The sequence below is a fragment of the Taudactylus pleione genome, unplaced genomic scaffold, assembly GCF_031769625.1.
Source record: "Taudactylus pleione unplaced genomic scaffold, aTauple2 ptg000018l, whole genome shotgun sequence".
Classification (NCBI taxonomy): Eukaryota; Metazoa; Chordata; class Amphibia; order Anura; family Myobatrachidae; genus Taudactylus; species Taudactylus pleione.
In genome coordinates this window covers 7,929,043-7,950,712 of record NW_028284420.1, presented here as the reverse complement: position 1 = coordinate 7,950,712, position 21,670 = coordinate 7,929,043, and the positions used below count along the sequence as shown (strand labels likewise).

Sequence of the window (21,670 nt, the reverse complement as noted above, 5' to 3'; positions counted from 1 at the left end):
ATCATTGTTGGTCAAGTGAAATGGCAAGTGGGTCATATGTACCAGACCACCCTCTTTGGGTTTTAAGTGTAAAATTTGATGACCGAAGCTAGTTAACCCCTGCACAACTACAGCTTCTTATTCAAAATGACAAAATATGGTGCCTGTGCCCGCTTTACTGCCCTATTCATGCCAAAATCATTGTTGGTCAAGTGAAATGGCAAGTGGGTCATATGTACCAGACCACCCTCTTTGGGTTTTAAGTGTAAAATTTGATGACCGAAGCTAGTTAACCCCTGCACAACTACAGCTTCTTATTCAAAATGACAAAATATGGTGCCTGTGCCCGCTTTACTGCCCTATTCATGCCAAAATCATTGTTGGTCAAGTGAAATGGCAAGTGGGTCATATGTACCAGACCACCCTCTTTGGGTTTTAAGTGTAAAATTTGATGACCGAAGCTAGTTAACCCCTGCACAACTACAGCTTCTTATTCAAAATGACAAAATATGGTGCCTGTGCCCGCTTTACTGCCCTATTCATGCCAAAATCATTGTTGGTCAAGTGAAATGGCAAGTGGGTCATATGTACCAGACCACCCTCTGTGGGTTTCAAGTGTAACATTTGATGACCGAAGCTAGTTAACCCCTGCACAACTACAGCTTCTTATTTAAAATGAGATAATCTGGTGCCTGTGCCCGCTTTACTGCCCTTTTCATGCCAAAATCCTTGTTGTGCCAGGAAAATAATAATTGTAAACTGTGTGAGGGACACAATTCTTTGTTTACATAGTGTTAGTGATATAACTTTATTTAAATGTTTTAATGTAACATTTTCTGAATAAGAAACTGGAAAATGAACAAGAAGTAAATAAGAAGCTGGAGCTTGAGTAATAAGTGAATAAGAAATGAATAAGAAGTGTGAATAAGAAATGAATAAGTAGCCAACTTCAGCCTCGTCCATACCGCATGCATTATTATAACTATGGCATCACCTTTAATCAGGATCTTTTTACTAACCTTAGAGCTAACTACCTTAATAATATTGAAAGAAATCATGTAATAGGGACGATGCATTAAACGCATCTGAACATCAACACACATGAAAAACACATATACACTAATCCCCAGTATCTGATTGGGGGGAGGGAAGTCACGTGATGACTGTTGCTATGTTGCTAGGTAACGGCGCACGCTGTTAGCAACACTCGGGACAACACTCGGCCGGTGCTGCTGTGTTTGCGGGCGTTACACGGGCGGTGAGACGATGGCAGAGGAGGCGGCTGAGGAGCAGGCCCCACGCAGCACATTTATTACCTACATGGCCGAGGGGGAGCAGCTCTACCAGCGGGGGGAATACAATAAGTCCAAGGAGAGCTTCAGCAATGTGAGAAGGGGCATACGCGCAAGGCAACCTGTGGCTCATCCACTCTTGTGGAACTGTAAATCCCAGCATACCCTGCTGACCTGCTTATAGTTCCACAACAGCTGGAGAGCCACGGACTGGCCACCGGTTCACATAAGTAATGTAAGAGAATGTAGCATGAGATATTCGTAATAAGCAGAGATATGAATATTAGCTGCATTGGGATTAATTTTACTCTATAGCTGAGAGTAATAGGAAGCAGGTATAGCGATACTTTATATTTAGCAGGAAAAATAGTGAATGTATGATCTTTCTTATGTGTCTAGGATGTGTATCTTTAAAAAAAAAAAAAAGCATAAACCACATTGCATTTATTGTGTTTTTTTTTAAAACATATTGCGCTATGGGGCACCTATCAATGCTGCTGCATCTTCAGATGTTGGATTTAATGGGGGCACTTATATTCATTAGAAATCAATGAGTTCCGATTTCACCGAAATTGCCACTAAATTTAAAAGCCAATCTGTTATAATCCTGGCCTTGTCACTGAGTGTCACTTAGCATTTAGCTGCAATTTCGCTGTAATCCCCCTGTTCTGTGATATCGGAACCTATTACTTAACACCTCCTGGTGTTGTATTGAATATAATTGTACTTTTAAATTCAGTTAAAAGAGTAGAGGTATCACAGCGCCTGGATCACACCTATGGGGAAATCACCTGCTGCAGTAATACAAAAAGGGGAAAATTGCAAACCCCACAATAAAAGCAGAATACATTTATAAAACAGTTCGAAGTTCATAATAGTTACAAAGTATAATCTCTAGTTTATTGGTAACAATCAAGCCATACTAATACTAAATTGGATCAACAGTAATAACAATGTTGCTAATAAGAATATCACATGGATTAGCAGCATAAAACCAATTTGTAAAAAATTAAGCATATATTAAAAAGTTCCCATTAGGATGTTAGGAATTGTGTCTCTTCTGCACATACAGAAGATGACTAAGGAGAAAATGTCTGATGACAATAAGAGTAATACTGCTTTTATACCTAAATTCCAGGTCTGACCCAGAGGTTGGAACAGGGTTCCAAACCGGATCAGACCCGGAATTTAGTTGGCGCCGATCCCAGGATATTCCAGAGTTGGTGCCGTTCACACCGGAGCCAGGTCTGCAGTGACCCGGCTCATCCGGCGTGGAAGTGGACACTTGGAGATGATGTAATCTTCAAGCGCCACTGAAGCCGGCCAATTGGCAGGCATGCAGTGTGCTCCAGGTCATCGTGACCCGGATCGCGCCATTTTCACTGCAGGGTTTCATGTGTCATTCCCGTGTAAAACCCTGCAAGTTACCTTACCTGGGTTGGATTGCCGGGTCACTCGACCTGGGAAACCAACCCTGTCCCCTTTTACACCAAGGAGCTACCTGGGTTAGCCCTGCAGTAACTTGGGTTTTAGCTCCGGTGTAAAAGGGGTATAACTCACTATATTTTTTAGGGGTGACCATATAGCTCCATTTGTCAGTAGTTTGGAAAAAGCATGTTAGGTTACCTGCTCCTTAGCATTCTAAAGCAAGTGGGTCCTGCAGCCTGAGCACACCACACGAAGACTGGAAACGAGACTGGCTAAAGCTTGTGACAGCCGCAGATTTACTGCACTGAAGTCCAGACTCAGGGCCTCATTCATTAATGATCGATATTGCGATCGCAGCTCCTTAATCGTATGCAGGTCTGCTGTGAAAATGTTAATGAATGCTATTGCAATGCCATCGCACAGCCAGCATAGAGACGCCCATTGCCTCCCATTACCGCTATCTCACATCTGTAATACCTTGCAAACCTCCATAAACATTGGTAACATCAAGTACCATCGGCCCCTCATGCAGAATTACAACAGCCTTGACCTTACTTAAAAGTTGCTAACCTCGTTGCACGCAGTGAGTACTCAAGCTACATATGCAATCGCACTGGTCAATTTATGCACGCCCATGCAACAGTGCTCATACAGCAAGGCACGCCTGCCTTTCTCCGCCCACCCATCACTCCCCCTAACGTACACAACAATCACCCATCTACGTACGCTTTATCAGTAGCGATCCTTAATGAATCAGGTCCTCAGTGCAGCATTCCTATAATATCATATACGCATGAATAAGAGCCCAGCTGGCTCCCTACTGTCTGCTATCTAAGCTTTGGAACACGAAGAAGCAGGTAACCGAACGTGTTTGTCCAAACTACTGACAAGCGGAGATATATGGTCACCCCTAAAAAATATAGGTAGTAACTCTTACTTGTCATCAGGCATTTTCTCCTTATTCCTCTTCTTAATGTGCAATTAAGCTGAGACACAATTCCTAGCATCCTAATGAGACTGTTTAATATATGTGTTGAATTTATTGTTCTGGCTATTAGTTCACATGCTTAATTTTGTACAAATTGGTTTTATGCAGCAAATCAATGTGATATTCTTATTAGCAACATTGTTATTACTGATCTTGTGTTTATCCAATTTAGTATTAGTATCACTTGATTGTTACCAATAAACTAGATTATACTTTGTAACTGTTATGAGTTTCTGACTGTTTTGGGGTCACCAGCGCAGTTTTATTTATTTCTTCTGTTTTTAAATTCAATGTCTGAAACCGCTGAAGAAGGGCGGCTTTGGAAAGCACAGCATAGTAAAGGCCCCCATACATCAGAGATTGATTGCGGCAATCGTGCAATTTGCAATCGATTGTGTATAAAAATCTTTCCCTTTTTCAATCGATTGCAGAAATGCCACAATCGATTGAAAAAGGGAAAGATTTTATACACAATCGATTGCAAATTGCACGATTGCTGCAATCCATCTCTGATGTATGGGGGCCTTTAGTTTTAGCCATTTATCTTGAAGTCACAGGCATGTAAAAATGAACTGTAATTGGACACCAGTGTGTATGTAGCTTTGGGTACTGTAGTTGGGAATGTGTGTGTGGATATCAGAGCTTCTCCATCTGTATTTACAATAGTTCGGTATTGTTAAAAAGAACAGCTAGAAAATCACAGATTACTCACTACTGAGCCTATCTTCAGTCTTATGATCTATAATTAACATATTATCTATAGAGGCATAGCTTGGCAGTCTTGTGCATATAGAATTACATGAATTATGCATTTAATTAATCTCTCTCCTACTTCATAGGCTCTTGATTTACAACCAACTGAGAAACACTGCCTTGTAGCACGATCCAAATGTTTCTTAAAACTCGGAGATCCAGTAGCAGCACTGAGGGATGCAGAGGCCTCTCTACAGGAAGATAAGGACTTCTTCAGGGTAACTCTCCAAATTATTTCAATTTGATGTACAGTGTTGTGAAATGAGTTTCATCTTTAGTAATATCATCCACTTTGCTTATCAGCCTTTTGTCTAAGGTTGATGTGGATGTATGTGGGGCTTAAAGACCCAATGGGCCATCACTTTATTCTCTGGACACAAGCTGAGGCAGTGGAGAAAGCACAGGATATTGGGCCCCTGGAATAGTAATCCGGGGATATACAGAAAGTGTCAGGAAACACAGTGCAATTTAGCCCACTTCTTCTTCTGTTGCACAGACCCTCCTTATTTCCTGGCCTTTTGCTGATCAGAAGACTTTTTATAATCACTCAGCCATGAGCTGGGACGTGATGCAGTTTATAGACCGGTGGACTAAATGCCGCCGGTCTATATCCCGAACCCGCTGGGACTGTATTCACTCGGCACTATTTATTTTTCGCCACGGTATTATCACTTCCTGCAATAGACAGGATAAATAAAATACATTTGGGGCCAGATGTAATAGGATGAGAGTTTAGAAAATGAGAAAACTGTCACATTTTTAAACTCAGCCAATGTAATAAAGTCACAGAACAGACAAACTCGCATGTTTTTCAGACTCAGAAAACTCCCAAGAGTTAAACTCTCATCCAGGTGTTTCCGGTTTTGAAACTACAACTCGATCAATGTAATAGTGTCAGAGATTTACAGCTAAACTCTCACATTTTCTAGACTCTCACTCTATTACATTTGGCACATGGTTTCTGGTGAAAGACAGTTTAGGCTCAGGTATGCCATTAGAAATGTAAGGCTTCAGTACAAAGAGGGGGCGTGGCCATGATGTGTGGGCATGACCAATTGTAAAGCGCAACGGAATATGCTGCGCTATATAAGCAACTGTTAATAAATAAATAATGACCACACCACATTAGGACTTTCAGGGCATGATTCACAATGATGTGCCACTGGAGGGGGCTGTTGGGATGCCGGCGCTCAGAATGTTGACCAGTCAGTCAGAATCCCAGTGCCAGCATCCTGATGGTAAGCATTAGGGTTAGGCTGCAGGGGGGGGGAGGGTTAGGTTTAGGCTGCGGAGAGGCATGGTTAGGTTTAGGTGTAGGGTTAGTATACCGCACCCCAATGGGAATGCTGGCGTCGGGATTCTGAGCGCCAAGATCCTGTGTAAGGACATCCCATACCCAACCCGTTATAGCTAGGGGTGTGCACCGGCCACTTTTCGTGTTTTGTGTTTTGGTTTTGGATCTGGATCTTTCTTCGTGTTTTGGATCTGGATTGGTTTTGCCAAAACCACCCTTCCGTGTTTTGGGTTCTGGGTTTTGTGTTTTGGATCTGTATTTTTTTTTTAAAAGCATAAAAACAGCTAAAATCACAGAATTTGTTGGTTTCTCTGCTCCTATGCTATTATTAACCTCAATAACCTTAATTTCCACTCATTTCCAGTCTATTCTGAACACCTCACACCTCACAATAGTTTTTTCATGTCCAAAAGGTTGCACCGAGGTAGCTGGATGACTATGCTAAGCGACACGAGTGGGCGGCACAAACACGTGACCCATCTAGGAGTGACACTGCAGTGGCAGACAGGATGGCAGTTAGAAAAACTAGGCCCCAAACTGTACATAATGCAAAGAAAAAAAAGAAGTGCAAGATGGAATTGTCCTTGGGCCCTCCCACCCACCCTTATGTTGTATAAACAGGACATGCACACTTTAACAAATCAATCATTTCAGCGCCAGGGTCTGCCACACAACTGTGGCTGAAATGATTGGTTCGTTTGGGCCCCCACAAAACAAGCTGGCAATTAATGTGTCCCTGCACAAACTGGCTCTACGGAGGCAAGATGTCATCCTCATCCTCCTCATCCACCGATTCCTCACCCTCTTCAGTGTGTACATCCTCATCCTCACAAAGTATTAACTCGTCCCCACTTGAATCCACCACCACAGGTCCCTCTGTACCTTCTGGAGGCTGGTCTGCCTGGAAGAGCTGATAATTCATTTTGATGAACATCATCTTCTCCACATTCTGTGGAAGCAACCTCCTACGCCTTTCGCTGACAAGGTTCCCGGCTGCACTAAACACTCTTTCGGAGTACACACTGGAGGGGGGGCAACTCAGGTAAAATAGAGCCAGCTTGTACAGGGGCCTCCAAATTGCCTCTTTTTCCTGCCAGTACAGGTATGGACTGTCTGACATGCCTACTTGGATGCTGTCACCGATGTAATCCTCCACCATTCTGTCAATGGTGACAGTATCATATGCAGTATAGTCCTTAGTCTGCCCTGTTCCACTTGTCCACATGTCCGTGGTTAAGTGGACATTGTGTACAACGGCATTTTTCAGGACACTGAGGACACTTTTTCTGACGTTTCTGTACAGTCTCGGTATCGCCTGCCTAGTGAAGTGGAATCTAGACGGGATTTGGAACCGGGGACACACTACCTCCATCAATTGTCTAAATCCCACTGCACTAATGGCGGATACCGGACGCACGTCTAACACCAACATAGCAGTCAAGGCCTCAGTTATACGTTTTGCTTCAGGATGACTGCTGTCGTACTTCATCCTCCTCGCTAAGGACTGTTGGAGGGTCAATTGTTTAGTAAAAGTAGTGGTGTTCCTACTTCCTCTCTGGGATGATGAACGACTCCCAGCAGCAGCAACAGCAGCAGCGGCAGCAGTAGGCGTAGCAATGCAGGATCCTCCGGAGGAATCCCGGATAGGAGAGTCAGTCATGCCAGTGACATGGCCTGCAGGACTACTTCCGATCCTGACTAAGGAGGAAATTGACGAGGAGGGAGTTGACGGTGTGGTTTGCAGGCGCTTGGATACAACAGGACAACGGGATTTAGGTGTCCCTGGACTGCTTACGGTCTTAGCCAAAGTTTCTGAACTTGACAGTAACTTTTTATGAACGCGCTGCAGGTGCCGTATAAGGGAGGATGTTCCTAGGTGGTTGACGTCCCTACCCCTACTTATTTCACCTTTACATATGGTACATATGGCAAGACAGTTGTTGTCCGGATTTGGATAGAAATACTGCCAGACCAAAGAGGTGGAATGTTTGGTCTTCTGCCCAGGCATGACCGTGATGGGCTTTTTCATCCCACGGACAACAACTGTCTCCCCCGGAGCCTGATTTAAACAAACCACATCACCATCAGAATCCTCCTCGCCAACATCCTCCTCAGCGCCAGCTACACCAGTATCCTCATCCTGTTGTACTTCAACAGTGACATCTTCAATTTGCATATCAGCAAGTGGACTGTGGGTGCTCCTTTCAGCACTTGCAGGGGGCGTGCAAATGGTGGAAAGAGCCACCTCTTCCCGTCCAGTGCTGGGAAGGTCAGGCATCGCAACCACCACCACACTTGGACTCTCCTTGGGGATTTGTGATATCTTCTTAGAAAGCACAGTTCTTCGCTGTGCTTTTGCCAGCTTAACTCTTTTGATTTTTTTAGTGGGAGGAGGGCTTCCATCGTCATGTGAAGCTGAACCACTAGTCATGAACATACTAGGGATCGACCTTAGCCGTTCCTTGCCACTCCGTGTCGTAAATGGCATATTGGCAAGTTTACGTTTCTCTTCAGCTGATTTAAATGTCTTTTTCAAGGTCATTTTCCTGAACTTTGCCATTTGGGATTGTATGTGCCCTCTACTATGACATTGGGCATCGGCCTTGGCAGACGACGTTGATGGCATGTTATCGTCTATGTCATGACTAGTGGCAGCAGCTTCAGCACTAGGAGGAAGTGGTTCTTGATCTTTCTCTATTTTATTTTTATCGGAGAAAGTTTGGTCCTCCATTTATGTTATATCGATTTGATATATACGTGCGGCTAAACACAGAAAATATATATTTTTTTGGTTTGGACTGGAGTGTACTTTGGGGGTTACAGCACCCTTTAACGGTCAAGCCAGCCGGCCCTTATGACACAGGCGCACTCTTGGCACTACTTTGTTGATGCACGTGCGGCTACTGCGCACACAATTCACAAACACAGAAAATAATTTTTTTTTTGGTTTGGACTGGAGTGTACTTTCGGGGGTTACAGCACCCTTAACGGTCAAGCCAGCCGGCCCTTTACTTATGACACAGGCGCACGCTTGGCACTACTTTGTTGATGCACGTGCGGCTACTGCGCACACAATTCACAAACACAGAAAATAATTTTTTTTTTGGTTTGGACTGGAGTGTACTCTCGGGGGTTACAGCACCCTTAACGGTCAAGCCAGCCGGCCCTTTACTTATGACACAGGCGCACGCTTGGCACTACTTTGTTGATGCACGTGCGGCTACTGCGCACACAATTCACAAACACAGAAAATAATTTTTTTTTTGGTTTGGACTGGAGTGTACTTTGGGGGTTACAGCACCCTTAACGGTCAAGCCAGCCGGCCCTTTACTTATGACACAGGTGCACGCTTGGCACTACTTTGTTGATGCACGTGCGGCTACTGCGCACACAATTCACAAACACAGAAAATAATTTTTTTTTGGTTTGGACTGGAGTGTACTTTCGGGGGTTACAGCACCCTTTAACGGTCAAGCCAGCCGGCCCTTTACTTATGACACAGGCGCACGCTTGGCACTACTTTGTTGATGCACGTGCGGCTACTGCGCACACAATTCACAAACACAGAAAATAATTTTTTTTTTGGTTTGGACTGGAGTGTACTTTGGGGGTTACAGCACCCTTTAACGGTCAAGCCAGCCGGCCCTTTACTTATGACACAGGCGCACGCTTGGCACTACTTTGTTGATGCACGTGCGGCTACTGCGCACACAATTCACAAACACAGAAAATAATTTTTTTTTTGGTTTGGACTGGAGTGTACTTTCGGGGGTTACAGCACCCTTAACGGTCAAGCCAGCCGGCCCTTTACTTATGACACAGGTGCACGCTTGGCACTACTTTGTTGATGCACGTGCGGCTACTGCGCACACAATTCACAAACACAGAAAATAATTTTTTTTTTGGTTTGGACTGGAGTGTACTTTCGGGGGTTACAGCACCCTTAACGGTCAAGCCAGCCGGCCCTTTACTTATGACACAGGCGCACGCTTGGCACTACTTTGTTGATGCACGTGCGGCTACTGCGCACACAATTCACAAACACAGAAAATAATTTTTTTTTGGTTTGGACTGGAGTGTACTTTCGGGGGTTACAGCACCCTTTAACGGTCAAGCCAGCCGGCCCTTTACTTGTGACACAGGCGCACGCTTGGCACTACTTTGTTGATGCACGTGCGGCTACTGCGCACACAATTCACAAACACAGAAAATATATTATTTTTTTAGCACTTGGGGGGAGCACCCCTGATGGACAGAGCACCCCCTGGACAACACTACAGCACTCCTTTAGGACTGGGACACTGCACAGGACTTTGGAGTGGACACAGCCCCTATGGAGAACTGACTGCACAACACAGTCCAGCCAGCCCCTATGGACTTTGAAGTAGTGGACACAGCCCCTATTAACAACAGCAGCACAGCACAACACAGCCAGCCCCTATGGACATTGAAGTAGTGGACAACAGCAGCACTACACTACACTACACAGCCCTAACTCCCACCCTCCCTCTTCACTGTCCACAGCCGAGTGAGAAAATGGCGCCGACGCGGGTACCTTATATAGGATCCAAAACCCGCGAGACTCGGAAGGCGGGATGATGACGTTTTGCCTCGATTTCAGATCCGAGTCAGGCGGGAAAAGTCGAGCCTGACTCGGATCGGACTCGGATCGGGGGGGCTCGGGGGGGTTCGGATTTCAGAAATCCGAACCCGCTCACCCCTAGTTATAGCTATACCATATTTGGGGTGTGGTTGTGCCTTTTTGGCACAAACGGTCATGGTACTCAGTACCCACGCCCCACATGAGCGCAGAGAGGGGAGGGAAGCAGGTACTAATTGCCCAGGCTTGATGGAGGGGCCCGATGGGGGACTGGGTCTGCCAATTCCACTCCCTTACCTGTTGGTGGCAGCAGCCTGTGTCTCTCCAGTGGCTTGGTGAGTCCAAGGAGGCCTGCAGTTGTCTCCTCTGGCTGTGCGTGTGGCCACGTCTCCTTACATTAGGCCATGACCTCCAATTATCTGGGTCCGGAACACAGCTCTCTATGGCCCAGACCCCCCTGCATCGTACGATGGTAGTATATGGTGTGTCAAGTCATTTAAAAATTATACCGTATCCAACAACATACAGTACATGGTTCAGTATTCCTGTAACCTAAAGTCCTTACAATCCGGCAAGGAAAAAAGTTGAAGAAGCTAAAAATACAGAGACATAGAAAGTCAAAAACTACCAGACATATCATCGGTGATGTGTTTTAGTAGAGCTAGGCAACCAGTAGGGAATGGGAAGATTTGGAACTGGTAAGGAAAGGAGACGCTGTAAGTGAAGGAGGTGATTATGTAATTTGTATCTGTAGTGTAGCTTGGTGAAGTGACTACTAGGAGAGCCAGTAGTCACTTGGGGCCTGATTCTGAGTAGCACGCTACTGCGACCACTTTAGCATGTTTTGGCGTAGGACTCATCTGTGACTATGCTAAATTTAGCATCAGCCCTTCCCCTGTTGTACATGTGCAATGTCTGAGACGGCCACTTTGAGCTGTAATACCGCTTGGTGCATCTATAGACTCCACCATCAGTCGCACCATCGACACTTGCATCAGCCCTATGATAGGTGCAGATTTTCTGTCTGAGTATGGCCTCCAATATCAGCGATTAGGCATCTGTGTATGTAACCACTTCAGTAACACTTCCATAACACGCGCAATGGGCAGACCATTTTCGTGCATCTGAAATGCCACCATGCAGGAACGCCCAGCACATTTCCAGTACATACCATGCGTCTCAATCGCAACTGTGTACACACCGTGTAATACATGCGCTATACCAGTTTTTAGGGATTTTCATGCATGTGCAGTAGCATTGCATGCGACTCAGAATCAGGCCTTTGGCCTTTATAGTTAGTAGATGTCTTATCCTGTAGGGGTTTTTAATAAGTTTTTTTTTCAGCAGGATTTAAAGCAGCGATTTTCTTATAGGCAAAATAAAGTCGCTTACAATCACAAACAAAATCAATCCCTCACCAGGGTTTGGGTATTACTATATTTATCCTTTGGTCTCGTACTCTTTTGATATTTTGTATTGTGTATCCGTCTGTAACTTTCCAGAAAGAATCAATTTTATTACAAAAGGTGCTATCCACAACTCAGAACGTACATTCCATATTAGCACAAAAAAGAAAGAAGAGCAGTTTCAGGGGTGCACAGAGACCATTATTAATTTAAAATAATAATTTTTTTATTGATATTCTTTAAAAATATATCTCCTTGATGTCATGAATACAGTGAAATATTAAAAATACAAAAAACCTAATTTAAAAGCGCTAGTTTTCCCCTATATTGGAATAGGTAATAATTAGAAAGATTTGTGACAGACTGCTGCTGTTTCAAACACCTGAGGAGCTGACCTTCATATACACAATAACAATATTAGATCAAATTGGAGACAGCGCCATCTGTTCACACTATACAAAATGTATTTAGATATATGAAAAGGATAATGATGATAAAAACTAGTATCATCCCTCGTTCCACATAGGGATATATACAACAATAAATTAATATGCGATCAGAATGGTGATAGTATCATTTAATACTATTAATATACAGAGGTCTCACCATTCTTATCGCATATTCATTTATTGTTGTATATATCCCTATGTGGAACGAGGGATGATACTGGTTTTTATCATTATCCTTTTCATATGTCTAAATACATTTTGTATATTGTGAACAGATGGCGCTGTCTCCAATTTGATCAAATATTAAAAATATAAAGTGTGAAACTTATGCAACAATTGTGGCCACTGTCTTAAAAAGTTCCTATTACTAACTACCAATTATTTAAGCTAAATGGCTTATTAGTGAGTATTATGTTATCAGTTATAACCATCCCTTTTCTGACGGTAAATACACCTCAGTTATTAATGAGACAGTTCACAGTTTTGTGTATCAAATCCTTGCGGTTATATTGGAGACACAGTAAAGTTTCATCAGTTCAGTTAGTTTGATACAGTGTTACAAAACTGTTACATGCCTTGCTACTTGTCCCTCCTCCATATGTCAAAACACCACTAGATGTCACACTTACACTGTGCTATACAGCTTTATCATCAGCCATACAAGATAGTTCTGTTATTAACTGTCAAACCGGTTTTTGATCAGTGATTTCTATATCTTACATATGTAGTTTGTAGAAAGAAACCCCAGTTTCAAATCATATCAATCCAGTTACTGGTGGTCCCCTACTTACCAGGACTCTGTCCTTTTAACTAGTGGAATATAATTGGTATTACTCAATTACAAGCAGTTATAAATATACCGCTTGGATTGCAGTTTTGTCCCAATTAGTTTGTATATTAGGATTTCTCTTTATATAGCATGTACCACAGGTCATTCATAGATATTATAAATCAGCGTCACACAGTTCCTCATATATAACATATAATTTCAGAACTGCCTGTGTGTTCTCATGAGCTATACTGCATGGCATATAGGCCTAGATGCGTTTGCTCGCTCGATGCGTATGCAAATTCGACAAGGCAAGCGATCACACAGCAAGGCATTAGCACGCCCATTATGTCTTGGGGTGCGATCGCTTTGTGTATGCAGACGCCCACCAGCCTGTTTTAAGACACCCACTTGCGCACATAATCTCTAGGAAGTGTATGCAACCATCGGTACCATCGGACCCATACGCAGCACTTGTGGCTGACCATACCCTACCGCAAGCACTGCGAGCACTTCAGTGTAATATGCGGGTCTGAATTGGGCCCAAAGTCCAAACTCAGGTCTCCTCTGTGTGTTTCTATTGATTTTATCATTATCGGACATCAGTATCAGCATTGGTAGTCAAACGGCAATAGTCACTGTGTCATAATACACTCAGCCGTCTCAACCCATTTCCTGTGCACTATACTAACTCGCATGGCTCTTTTAATTAAATGGATATTCTCATTCCTTTTCAGTAGCACTTGTAGGTCCTATAAGTCAAGTGTGTTTATGTACTGCCGTTCTACTACTGTACGACTATGTTACACCGCGCGGCTCAGTCTGCTCCACGGACACTCATGCTTATCATGCGATATAAACACACCGCTCTCTTCTACAATAAGTTCGTCAGGTTACTAAAAATGTCCCTCTGCCTGTGACAGTATATATGCTGATATTGGTTCATAATAACAGGTTTCCAACTGATCTTACATAATGTTATTTAAGAACATAGACAGCGGCCACTATCCAAGGCCACAAGTGTTGTATACATTTTATTACACATTATTTCCTTATCTTTATTTCACACTTTTATATTTTTAATATTTCACCATATTCATGATATCAATGAGATCTTTTTAAAGCATATCAATAAAGAATATATTCTTTTAAATTATTAATGGTCTCTCCACATCCCTGAAACTGCTCTTCTTTCTCTTTTGTGCTAATTTAAAATAAAATCGCTGTTTTAAGTCCAGTGTCAAAATCAGCAAAAAATCTGCACTTTGGAAACTCGGACCCTATTACATTCCTTCCCGTGAGTTATATTTACTAAACAGTAGGTATTCAAAGCAGACAATTTAGTGGCTGCTGAATTGATGTAAGGTGTCTGAATAAATCATAGTTCTGGCTATTGTTGTTTTATAACTGAGATTCACAGCAAAATAAATCATTTTTCTGCATATCTTTATGATGGTGAATGAACAATAAGCATCTTATTATTAATGAACTGTACTTTTATATATTTTTTATTTTACATATTCCTATTTAATCTAACATTATACAAGTGTTATTTTGTAGGACTATATACACAGTTAGAGACTCCTCTATGTACATATATTCTGTTTTTTCAGATAACTGAACTGCTCTTTCCTACCCATAGGGTCTTTACCAGAAAGCAGAGGCACTCTATTCCATGGGAGACTTTGAATTTGCCCTTGTGTTTTACCATAGAGGGTACAAGTTACGTCCTGAACTCCAGATGTTTCGCTTGGGCATACAGAAGGCTCAGGAAGCCATAGAAAATTCAGTTGGAAGTGAGTATTGCTGGCTGGTCCTTTTATAGTTTGCTTGTTACAAAGTAAGGCTGTCTTTACACACTAGTATGTATGCCTGCAGCTTCCATTATTCGCGACCTCCAGAAACATTAAACCTAACAGAATTGCATTTACAGAGATCCTAAGGCGCACAGCAAGGTGTCTGTGGGTTGTGAAGATAGATACATTTAACAAATGGAAATGACACATAAAGCAGATGATTACTTAAATTATATTAATGTAGCAAAGGGGGCTTGTATTCATGAGCCCTACTTTGTAAATAATACCTCTTTTTCACCCAAAACCCAGGTCCGACCTGGGTTTTTGGACATGGTTCCAACCCTGGTCAGACCCATTTACACTGCACCTTCGATCTGGGTTATTCCCAGGTCAGCCCTGTTCACACTGAACTCAGGTCTGCCCTGCTAAACCTGTGAGGTCATAAAAAGTGGGAGGTGAATGCTCCACAACCATCAATCAGCTCATTTTAGGCATGACCCAGGTCAGATAACCCGGGTTGCACCGTTTACACTGCACCATCACCCGGTAGCTACCTGGGTAGGATTGCTGGGTCACTTAACCTGGGTTATTTTTCAGGGACCCTTTTACACTGAGCTGCGACCCGGGTAGACCCAGAAAAAAAACAGGTTTTTGCTCTGGTGTAAAAGGGATATTATTGATGTTTAAGAGAAACAGCAATATAATTAACTTCATGTTGATTTACAAATAAATCTTATATTTGCTTGTGACAGTATATACAGTCAGGTGCATAAATATTGGGACATTGACAGAATTTTCATATTTTGGCCTCTATTCACCACCACAATGGCTTTGAAATGAAACAAACAAGATCTGCTTTAACTGCAGACTTTCAGATTTAATTTGAGGGTAATTACATCCAAATCAGGTGAACGGTGTAGGAATTACAACGGTTTCTATATGTGCCTCTCACTTTTGAAGGGGCCAAAAGTAATGGGACTATCAACTCAAAAGCTATTTCATGGACAGGTGTGGGCTATTCCCTCGTTATTTCATTATCAATTAAGCAGGTAAAAGGTCTGGAGTTGATTCTAGGTGTGACATTTGCATTTGGAATCAGTTGCTGTCGACTCAATATGAGATCCAAAGAGCTGTCATTATCAGTGAAGCAAGCCATCATTAGGCTGAAAAATCAAAACAAACCCATCAGAGAGAGAGCCTAAAACATTAGGTGTGGCCAAATCAACTGTTTGGAACATTCTTAAAAAGAAAGAATTCACCGGAGAGCTCAGCAACACCAAAAGACTCGGAAGACCACGGAAAACAACTGTGGTGGATGACAGAAGAATTATTTCCCTGGTGAAGAAAAACCCCTTCACAACAGTTGGTCAAATCAAGAACACTCTCCAGGAGGTAGGTGTATATGTGTCAAAGTCAACAATCAAGAGAAGACTTCACAAGAGTGAATATAGAGGGTTTACCACAAGATGTAAACCATGGGTGAGCCTCAAAAACAGGAAGTCCAGAATAGAGTTTGCCAAACAACATCTAAAAAAGCCATTACAGTTCTGGAACAACATCCTATGGACAGATGAGACAAAGATCAACTTGTACCAGAGTGATGGGAAGAGAAGAGTATGGAGAAGGAAAGGAACTGCTCATGATCCAAAACATACCACCTCATTAGTGAAGCATGGTGGTTCTAGTGTCATGGCGTGGGCATGTATGGCTGCCAATGGAACTGGTTCCCTTGTATTTATTGATGATGTGACTGCTGACAAAAGCAGCAGAATGAATTCTGAAGTGTTTCGGGCAATATTATATGCTCATATTCAGTCAAATGCTTCAGAACTCATTGGACGGCGCTTCACAGTGCAGATGGACAATGACCCGAAGCATACTGCAAAAGCAACCAAAGAGTTTTTTAAGGCTAAAAAGTGGAATGTTATGCAATGGCCAAGTCAATCCCCTGACCTGAATCCGATTGAGCATGCATTTCACTTGATGAAGACAAAACTGAAGGGAAAATGCCCCAAAAACAAGCAGGAACTGAAGACATTTGCAGTAGAGGCCTGGCAGAGCATCACCAGGGATGAAACCCAGCGTCTGGTGATGTCTATGCGTTCCAGACTTCAGGCTGTAATTGCCTGCAAAGGATTTGTAACAAAGTATTAAAAAGTGAAAGTTAGATTTAGGATTGTTTAGTTTGTCCCATTACTTTTGGCCCCTTAAAAAGTGGGAGAAACATATAGAAACAGTTGTAATTCCTACACCATTCACCTGATTTGGATGTAATTAATCTCAAATTAAATCTGAAAGTCTTCAGTTAAAGCACATCTTGTTTGTTTCATTTCAAAGCCATTGTGGTGGTGAATAGAGGCCAAAATATGAAAATTCTGTCAATATCCCAATATTTATGCACCTGACTGTATGTCATGAGGCCTCCAGTGGCAGGCTAATCCTTGGATGATTGTGCATGGGATTGCAGCCATTAGTTTCTAGTCTAGATGTTCACTGGGGTTGAGTATGAATAGTCGGCGGCTGAATTGTAACCGGTTCAAATCCCGACGCTGGAAGCCCGAAGGTGCAGATTCCTGACAGTGGCGGTGAGTACCCTAACCCTCCCTTCGTGGTGCCTAACCCTAACCTCCCCTGGTGGTGCCTACCCTAACCATTCTTGGGGGGTGCCTAACCCTAACATTCCCCTGGTGCTGCCTAACCCTAACCTTCCCTGGGTGGTCCCTAACCCCCTCCCCACAACCTAACCCTCCCTGTGGGGATGCTGATTTTTGGTATCGTGATGTCTTCGGGATAGGGTCGTCAGCATTAAGCCGGGCGTTGGAATTCCAGCGTCGGTATATCGACGCCCGAGATCCCGTCCACTGGCATATTAAATGTATATTCACTGCATGGGAAAGGAGTGATAGTCTACAGTAACTATCTGTATATGCTCTGGGAATATACATAAAGTGCTAGATAAGCACAGAAAATAATTACTCCAATACAATAATTCTGATCACTGAGGTTAATCTATGGTGACAACTCAGACAGCCTGAATTATGATAACGTGACGGCACCGATAACCAAGTATTATGCCTATACAGATCATATAACATAATCATTTTATTTATATAGCACTTTTCTCCAATAGGACAAGCACTTTACAGATAGTATGACCATAGTATAAAGGTTTACATTTTCATAAAATAGAGAAACTTTACATATAACACAAAGATGCAGCAGCCATTTTGGGTCATCAGTTCCGAGTATTCTACCCACAAAGGATCCAATTGAGGCAGCCATTTTAAGTGCTCTACATAGAATTACACTGGGCAGAATAGGCAATGCTTAGAACAGATGACACATAATGGGGAGATAAAAATAATAGGTGAGATCATGGCAAAATCATCAGAACCATGTATTGTTCATTCTACACAATAGATTAACAGGTGAGGCAGCCATGTTGGGCACACTTTAATCTGTTAAAAAATGTGATAAGCAATACATGGAAATAAGACATATAAGGATAAAATTAACAGTGACTAGCAATATACCCACTGCATAAATAGTTCCATGGGTTGTTTATCCTGCCCTTGAAAGTACCAGGCGAGGCAGTCAGCTAGGGCACACTAGGTTACAGTGGGTAGAATGAGCAGTTTATAGAATTATAAAATGCAGTGAGAAATCACAGTAGGTTGAAGTGGGCGGAGATATGGGGAAGCGGAATTGGGAAGAATGGGACAGGGGAGGGATGGTAGAGTAGGGAGTGATGCGGCACTATGGAGAGACATGCAAGGCAGTCAGTATATTGCACATAAAAGTATAATGTAAAATGGATTAACAGAGATGCCATACTTCAAAATGTGTGACGACAAAATGCAGGAATAATAAACAATGTAGAACAATAAACAAACATGCCGTTTCCTTCGGCCGCAAGGTCTGACCGCATCCCCGGTCACCAGGCAACGTGGACATCGAACTGGGATGGCGCCCGCAGTTGCTGGGAGACCAAGACCCTGCTGGGTCTGCCGGATAGATGTGCAGTGTCCCAGCTGCTGGGTCTGCCGTATAGATGTGCAGTGTCCCAGCTGTCAGCCATCAATCAATCTGTGCACCTGCAGTTCATTGTTGGAGGATCTTATATCAGTCTGTCTGGACCGGCGCCACGTTGCCGGTGATAGTTTATGTGTGAATCCTGGTTCCTGTCAGTGTCTCTGTCTGCTGGTCTCCTGCCAGTTCGTGACTACTATGCCTTGTCTGTTTACCTTGCTGTTCTCTGCCATTCCGAGATCAATCTCAGCCTGCGACCTCGCCGCACCCGAGGCATTCGCCTCAGAGTGGCGATCTCCATCTCAGCCCTGGTGCCAACTACATTTTCTGCTCATGCCACCTCCATTATGGCGCCGGCCTATGGCATAACTTCCTTTACCATGAAGGATGCACCGCTGCCTCAAAGGTCGCACCTTGGCCCTCAAGGCCGCATCCCAACCCTGAAGGCTACACCTCGGACCTCTAGGCCGTAGCTTGCCGCACAAGTCGCACCTTGGACCTCGAGGCATCCTGGCCCTCAAGGCCGCTCCTTGGCACACAAGTTGTCCCTCAAGGCCGTATCTTGCCACAGAAGCTGCATCTCGGCTCTCAAGGTCGCAACTTGCCACACAAGTTGCATTTCCACCCTCAAGGTCGCACCTCGTCATTCTGGTCACAATACAGCGACCATTTCAGAACAGTGACTAACTTTGTGACCTGTGCCAGCCTGAACCACCATCACCCACTACACCTCCAGTGATCACCTGTATAATGCACCTGTGTAAGCCCCTACTGCGCCGAGTATTAAGAAGACCAGACGGCAACCCAGGTACTGGTGAGCGTACTAGCTCTAAGGGAAAGTCTAGGGGCTGTTATTGGTGGAAGACCTTGTTAGAGTGGCTCTAGGGGTCTTACACGGCATCGTACTGGTGATCGTAACATTATCACCGGCCAGACTTTGTGGCAGTGATGGATCCCAGCATGAATCCAGCGCAAGTCTTTGCAACCCAGATTCAGGCTGTGATTCAGAAGGTTCAGGAGCTGGTCCTTCATATAGAGGAGGTTCGTATAGCTTGTTTCGCCCAGGCAGCAGTCGGAGAGCCCAAGGTTACTCTGCCTGAACCGTTTTCCGGGGGCCGAAGAGCCTTTTTAAATTTCCAGGAGAGCTGTACTTTCTTCTCTGGCCACTGTCCTCTGGTTCTGAAGCTCAAAGCATGGGAATTGTCATCTCGCTCCTCCAAGAACCATTCAGCCCTGAATTTGGTAAACCTGTTTTTTACTGCTGTTGGCTTGCTCTATGATGACCCTGATACAGGGGCAGATTTACCATTAGGTAACCTAGGTGTCCACCTAGGGTCCATTGAGTCCCAAGGAGCCCGTGACCGGGTCACTCAAAATCCGGCCCTGGAGAGAACCTGATGCACTGTGTTGAAGTGCTACTAGACACATATAGCAGACAATATAGCAGCAGCGCGGCTCCATTTCCTGCTCCTCACCTCAGTCAGCTCCTCCCCTGTGATGTGTGCACTGCAGTGTGAGTCACAGCAATAGCAGCCGCAGCCGCCACCACCCCCCGGCAGTGTAGCCAGTTCACCCTCGGCAGCATGTGCTCATCTAGGCATCCTCATCCCAACCAACCTCCCCCGCACCTATGGCAGTGCCCACCCCGGAGTCACGGTGATAGCAGAACCTCCTCCCACACTGTAACCCACTCCCCCCAGCAGCATGCGCAGATCTAGGCAGCCTCGCCCAATCCCAACCTCCCATGCAAGCAGCCTACACTGATATTGCTAGTAACCCCACCCCCCTAGGAAACTTCCACTCCCCTGACCGATCTCACCCCCAAGTGAGATCAGTCAGGGGTGAATATGCTGGACACTGGTCTTCTGCCTATGAAGACAACATGTTCCAGCACAGACAGAAAGATGGCACTCTGGATGAGTTTAACTGAAAAACAATTCTTATAGGGTTAAATAACAGAGCTCTCTACCTGTTATTTACTGTATGTGTGTAATACTATGTGTGTATATACTGATATATATGAAAACATGAATCCGGCAGCTGGAGCTTAGGTGTACCCTGCCTGGGTACCTTCCCGGAGATAGCACACCCCACATGCAGTAAACAGAAAGAAGGTGGCACTCCAGGACTAATTGCAGTGGTAAAACAACTGGTGCTTTAATCAACGTGTGTGTGTGTGTATATGTATATGTATATATGTATATGTATGTATATGTATATGTGTATGTATGTATATATATATATATATATATATATATATATATATATATATATATATATATAAAATGCAAAAGTTCGGCACTCAGGAAAAACTGCAAAGGACGGGGTGCCTTCCTAAACAATGCATACAGTCACAATGTTCCTCCTATGTGAGATATGGAAACCCCCAGGGGAAGAACAAAACGCAGGAGGCACTCCCTTAGAAAATAGAAAAAATATATATGTACTTATATCATATTGAAAAACAGTACAGCAGCATGTCAACGTTTCAAGGTCCGCAGACCTTTTCGTCAGGACTGTACAACTGGTATCAAAAATATATATTGTGATAGAAGCACTGGTGAAGTGCTAAATGCAATGTACATTTGTCCAAAGTTTCTGATCTATGGACCTGATTCAGACCTGCTGCGGCTGCTCGCACTGACCGATAGTTGCCCGTCTGTGCATGCGTAAAATTTGCAATGCGCGTGCGCAAGCCAGTCTCTGCGATGGGGATTCGGGCGCTTGTAGCACACAGACTGGCCGCTACTTTGAGTGACAGAGATTGGCGTTTGTGGGTGCTAACTGGGGAAGGTGCTTGTGAACGGGGGAGTGGTGTTGCGAACGCAGGCGTGTCTGGCCGTCATAACGGAGTTTTGTGGGTGTGCATAATTGGCAAAGATGTGTC

At 43.8% G+C, this 21,670-nt stretch overlaps 1 protein-coding gene across 1 annotated transcript in view; it reads left to right on the top strand.

Annotated features, from left to right (window-relative positions):
- The first annotated feature begins 1,167 nt into the window (after window positions 1-1,167).
- The window catches only part of ODAD4 (outer dynein arm docking complex subunit 4), a 47,525-nt gene continuing 27,022 nt past the window's right edge, over window positions 1,168-21,670 (top strand). The window contains exons 1-3 of the mRNA XM_088482657.1: window positions 1,168-1,365; window positions 4,527-4,658; window positions 14,601-14,754. Of these exons, the coding sequence (XP_088338783.1) occupies window positions 1,246-1,365; window positions 4,527-4,658; window positions 14,601-14,754 (406 nt within the window). The 5' untranslated portion in view covers window positions 1,168-1,245. The remainder of the gene's footprint in view (window positions 1,366-4,526; window positions 4,659-14,600; window positions 14,755-21,670) is intronic.